This window comes from Trichechus manatus, unplaced genomic scaffold, assembly GCF_000243295.1.
Source record: "Trichechus manatus latirostris isolate Lorelei unplaced genomic scaffold, TriManLat1.0 scaffold00213, whole genome shotgun sequence".
NCBI classification, from domain to species: domain Eukaryota; kingdom Metazoa; phylum Chordata; class Mammalia; order Sirenia; family Trichechidae; genus Trichechus; species Trichechus manatus.
Window position 1 is genome coordinate 2,719,307 of NW_004444149.1, and position 4,420 is coordinate 2,723,726.

General features: G+C 58.1%; 1 protein-coding gene across 3 annotated transcripts in view; it reads right to left on the reverse strand.

The window, feature by feature from the left end:
- IL6R (interleukin 6 receptor) overlaps nt 1-3,768 on the reverse strand; it is a 61,336-nt gene extending 57,568 nt beyond the window's left edge. For all 3 annotated transcript variants that reach the window (XM_023742573.1, XM_023742572.1, XM_023742574.1), the window contains exon 1: nt 3,663-3,768. In XM_023742573.1, coding sequence (XP_023598341.1) covers nt 3,663-3,747 — 85 coding nt within the window. In that variant the 5' untranslated portion in view covers nt 3,748-3,768. The remainder of the gene's footprint in view (nt 1-3,662) is intronic.
- Nucleotides 3,769-4,420: the final 652 nt, after the last annotated feature.

Sequence of the window (4,420 nt, forward strand, 5' to 3'; positions counted from 1 at the left end):
TTCCCACTTTGTTCTTCTTCTTGAGTAATGCTTTACTTATCCGGGGCCTCTCCCCTTTCCATATGAAGTTGGCGAGTTGTTTTTCCATCTCCTTAAAAAATGCTGTTGGAATTTGGCTCAGAATTGCATTGTATCTGCAGATCGCTTTGGGTAGAACTGACATTTTTACAATGCTGTGTCTTCCTATCCATGGCAGCTCTAGATCTTTAAGACTAGCCTGGAAAAGCACAGATCTGATGACTGAGAATGCTCTAGATTGCTTGCTGGTGGCCTGCAGGCTAGGTGGGAAGGGGGAAAAGAGGGAAGGAGTGTATATTTACTGCAGCGAGGGCCTTTGTTGCTTTGTGTAATCCTTTACAAACAGCCTGTGAGGTGACTATTTGTTTATCCAGGTTACAGGGAGAGAGACTAAGGGTCAGAGCTGAGGTAACATACTCAGGGTCAGAGACTCTCATAGCCTGCATTATCTTGTCTCAATCAGAGGCTCCCTCTCTCCCCCGCTGCCCCGCTCCCCCTACAATTAGTCCTCCCTCAGTACCAGGCAGGTCAGAGATACTCGGTTTTCTCAGCCCCTCTCAGGAGAATTTACACTGGACCATTTTCAGAGTCTAGTCTTCGTAGGGCAGTCTGGGTTGCTGTTCCCACGCAGGCCTCACAGGGCTTTGTACGGACCCAATATTTGCTGCAACGAGTAAATAAGCGGTGGAGCCAAAGGCAGGGAGAGGTTTCTGGCAGCCGGAGCCATAGGGGCGGGCTTTCAATTCCTCAATGTACCGCGCAGCTGGGCCTCCTCAAACTCCACCGTGCAGAAGAATCACGAGGCGCCGCTGGCTAAAAGGGACGTTTCCCGGGCCTCACCCCAACTTATTCCTAGTCGGGCTGAGAATTGGATTTTTATCAAGCTCTCCTACCCCCAACTCACGTACCAATTCTGATGCAACTAGACCCAGAACTAGGCTTTTGGGAAATACTGATTTAGGGTGAGGCTAGGAATTGGAGGTAGGCATTGGGGGCAGGAAGAAGTTACCCTAAGGGGAAATTCAGAAGCTGAAACTGGGAGAGACGTCCAGGTGTCTATGCTTGTTTTTCTGCTTTCCTTCCTAGCAGAGGGGGCGGGAACTTGAGTGCTGTATGCCCACGCCTCCACGCCCAGCATTTAGAGTGTCTGAGCTGGAAGAAGCCTAACTTCCCAGCAAGTCCTAGAAGGCCCGTGCACTCCAGGAGTCCTGGCACCCTGGGAGGGTGGGAAGTGCTGGGCTGATTCCGAGGAAACCTGCGTCCCAGCTAACAGCCCCAGAGAACCAACGGATTTCCCCTCTAAGCCAGCTCCAGCTCGGCTACCCCCTCGGCCCCGCGCTTCTCCCAAGTTAGACATCTCACAGTCATTTGCTCCATGCTTCCTGTACAAATTTCTTTATTTTTACTCTAAACTTTGTGGGCTGAGTCTGTGTGGGTGTGGGAGGGAAACAGGGTATTTTCTACTTCTCTGCATTTTTCTTCTGAGCTGGGAGGGTTTTCACTTCCTCCCCAAACTCTCAGTTCTGCATTTCACAGGCTGTCCAGGCCGGGTCCCTCCTGAGCACAAGGGAAGCAGAGAACCGAGTGCCACTGACTGCCCGCGTGCGTCCCGCAAAAGCAGCAGCTACGGCAGTAACCTCCCGAGGGGCAGGGGCCCTGGGGTATGGTGTGATTAGCAACAGAGCGAGGCAGGGGAGTCCTGCTCTCTCCCGCCGACTGAAGCCTCAACCTTGCCTTGCATCCTCTGTCACCACAGGTGTGGTATGCAAGTGTATCCACTTCTGCTCCCTAAATCCTTGCTGCCCCAGAGCTCAGCCACAGGGGGTACCTCACAGCTTGCCCCCAAGGACTCCCAGCTCTGCCTGCTGGCCTGGTTCTACATACAGGAGTCTTGGGGATCTACCACACTGGAGCATGGACCCCTGGGAGGGGCAGTCCACCACCTGGGCCTGACAACCTTCATGCCAACCTCTCTGAACCACAGTCTCCTCTTCTGAGCAAAACTGTATTTGGATCAGAGTCCCTGGGTGGCACAAATGGTTGAGTGGTCAACTATTAACTGAAAGAATGGTGGTTCAAACCTACCCAGAGACACCTTGGAAGAAAGGCCGGGCAATCTGCTTCTGAAAGGTCACAGCCGTGACAATCCTATGGAACAGTTCTACTCTGCACACCTGGGGTCCCCATGAGTCGAAATCGACTCGAGGGCACCTGACAACAACGTATTTGGTTCAGGGGAGGATTAGAAAGCCTGAGTAATGAACGCCCATGAAGCCTCAATCAACAGTGGCTGTTGCCGGCAGAGTAATCAATGGGTGCTGAACAAGGCACCCTTTTACTTTCCTCTTCGGAGCGCAAGGACCGCAACCATCCAGAAGCCAAGAGAACTGCAGGCACTCCAGCCTCTCGCTCGAGAATGCTGCTTGCCAGTGGAAAGAGATCAAGCTGAGGGCAGGAGCACAGTGTTGTCTGGCAGTGAAACCAGAGCCCACAGCCACCCCGGCCATCTGTTCCCAGAAGCCTGCCTGCTGTCCCCTTGGTTTTCCGCTGTCTTCTCACTAAAATCCACTAAAATAAAGCTGGTGGAAGCAGTTGTCTAGCTCATCTAGAGAAGAGAGTAGACAGGCAGCTGGGCACGCAGCCAGAGTACGAAGAATAGCCTGGCTGCCAGGCACAGATTACAGTTAACACCAGCAACAAGTGCCCACTGGCCTCTCCCTCACCCTTCCTTCCTTTCTCTGGAAGGAGATTCCAGCGCCTGCCAGCCCCAAGAGGTCCCACCCAGGCCCTAGCTAGCCTCCCCACTCAGATGAAATGCCCAGGGCTGGGGCACCCGGCTTGTCAGAGCTGGTGCCTGCTGACGTGAGTACCAGCGCATACAGCGGGAGGGCCGACGACTCCCATTAACCCACTGCCGTGTGGTGGGTTCCGACTCAACAGGACAGACAAGAACTGCCCCAAAGGGTTTCCAAGGCTGTAAATCTTTACGAAAGCTGACTGCCACATCTTTCTCCCGTGGAGCGGCTGGTGGGTTCAAACCGCCGACCTTTCGGTTAGTAGCCGAGCAGGTTAACCCCTGTGCCACCCGTGACTCAGCGCCCATGATGTCAGTCCCCTTCGCAATCAGGGCACTGTCATCCACACAGACACCCAGGAGGCTGCGGGGGGGCGGCGGTTGGCCAGGCGGGGTGGTCTCAAAAGCTGAGGGGCGAGACAGGCGCTGGGGCAAAGGCCGCCCCGCGCAGGAGCATCACCCCGCTAGAGCTTGCTCTCCCGGGAATCTCCTCGTCGACTAACGCGGTAGAGAGGCGCACTGGGAAGGAGACGCAGGAGTACTCAGGATCACTTCACCAGTCCTGCACGCAGACCTCAGAGAACCTTCCCGGTGCAGGGCAGTCCGGGAGAGAAGGCGCCGGGCTAAAGGGGCAGGACGCGGCAGGGGGCGCACGAGCAACCGCCAGCGACGCAGCAGCTGGGTCAGCCCCGATCCCGGGTCTTGGGTCCGCGGTGACCCAAGCTAGCCGCGGAAAGGGGAGCCGTTCCCCCTCTTTCCTCCCTCCAGCTGCCCCCCGTCGGCGGCGGTCGCGGCGGTTTCCCCCACCCGCCAGCTGCCGCAGCCCTCCAGGTGTGCGCGAAGCCCTTACCCAGCGCGGGGCAGGCCCCCGGGGTCAGTGCCGGCCCCACTGTGGACAGCAGGGCGGCCAGCAGCGCGCCGCGGACAGCCAGCATGCTTCCTCCTCGGCTAACGCCCCATGCTTCCCGGGAGAGGCGGGTCGGGACCGGGCGGCCGGGGCGGGGCGGCGGGTGGGCGGGCGGACTCAGGCCCGGAGGGCAGCCGGCATCCCCAGGCGCCCGCGCTCCGCACGCACAGCGAGTCCCCGGGCTCCGCGCCGCGCGGCGCTCGGCTCCCTGTGGCCCGACTCGGTGGCAGTAAGACTCCTCACTTGCACGTGACTAAGAGCCGCGGACGGTGCTGGCAACGCAGGAAAACATTTGAGGAACTCGCGCTGGTGTGTCTCGCGGCCATCCCTGGGTGCGGTTACGAAAGCCCCAGCGGATGGCGCAAGAGCCCCGCGCACCGGCGGACCGGGGGAGGCAGCTTCCTGTTTTAGCGCCGCACCTGAACCCAGAGGGCAGGAGACCCCGTGCCCGGCGGGGACAAGCCTTGCCAGGGCCCCTCCTCCAAGTTCTGTCGCTGAGGCGTAGGGGGCACTTCGCCACCACGGGCTCGGTTTTGATTTTTGGTTTCGTGAACAAGATGACAGCTGCGAAAGGCGCACCTGGAGCGCCCACCTACCCCAGCAGATGTGCCACTGTCGTTACGGTAAAGCAGTGGTTGGCAGCCTGGACTGTCCATTGGAATCACCTGGCGAGCCCTAAAAACCACTGGTGTAAGGGTGCC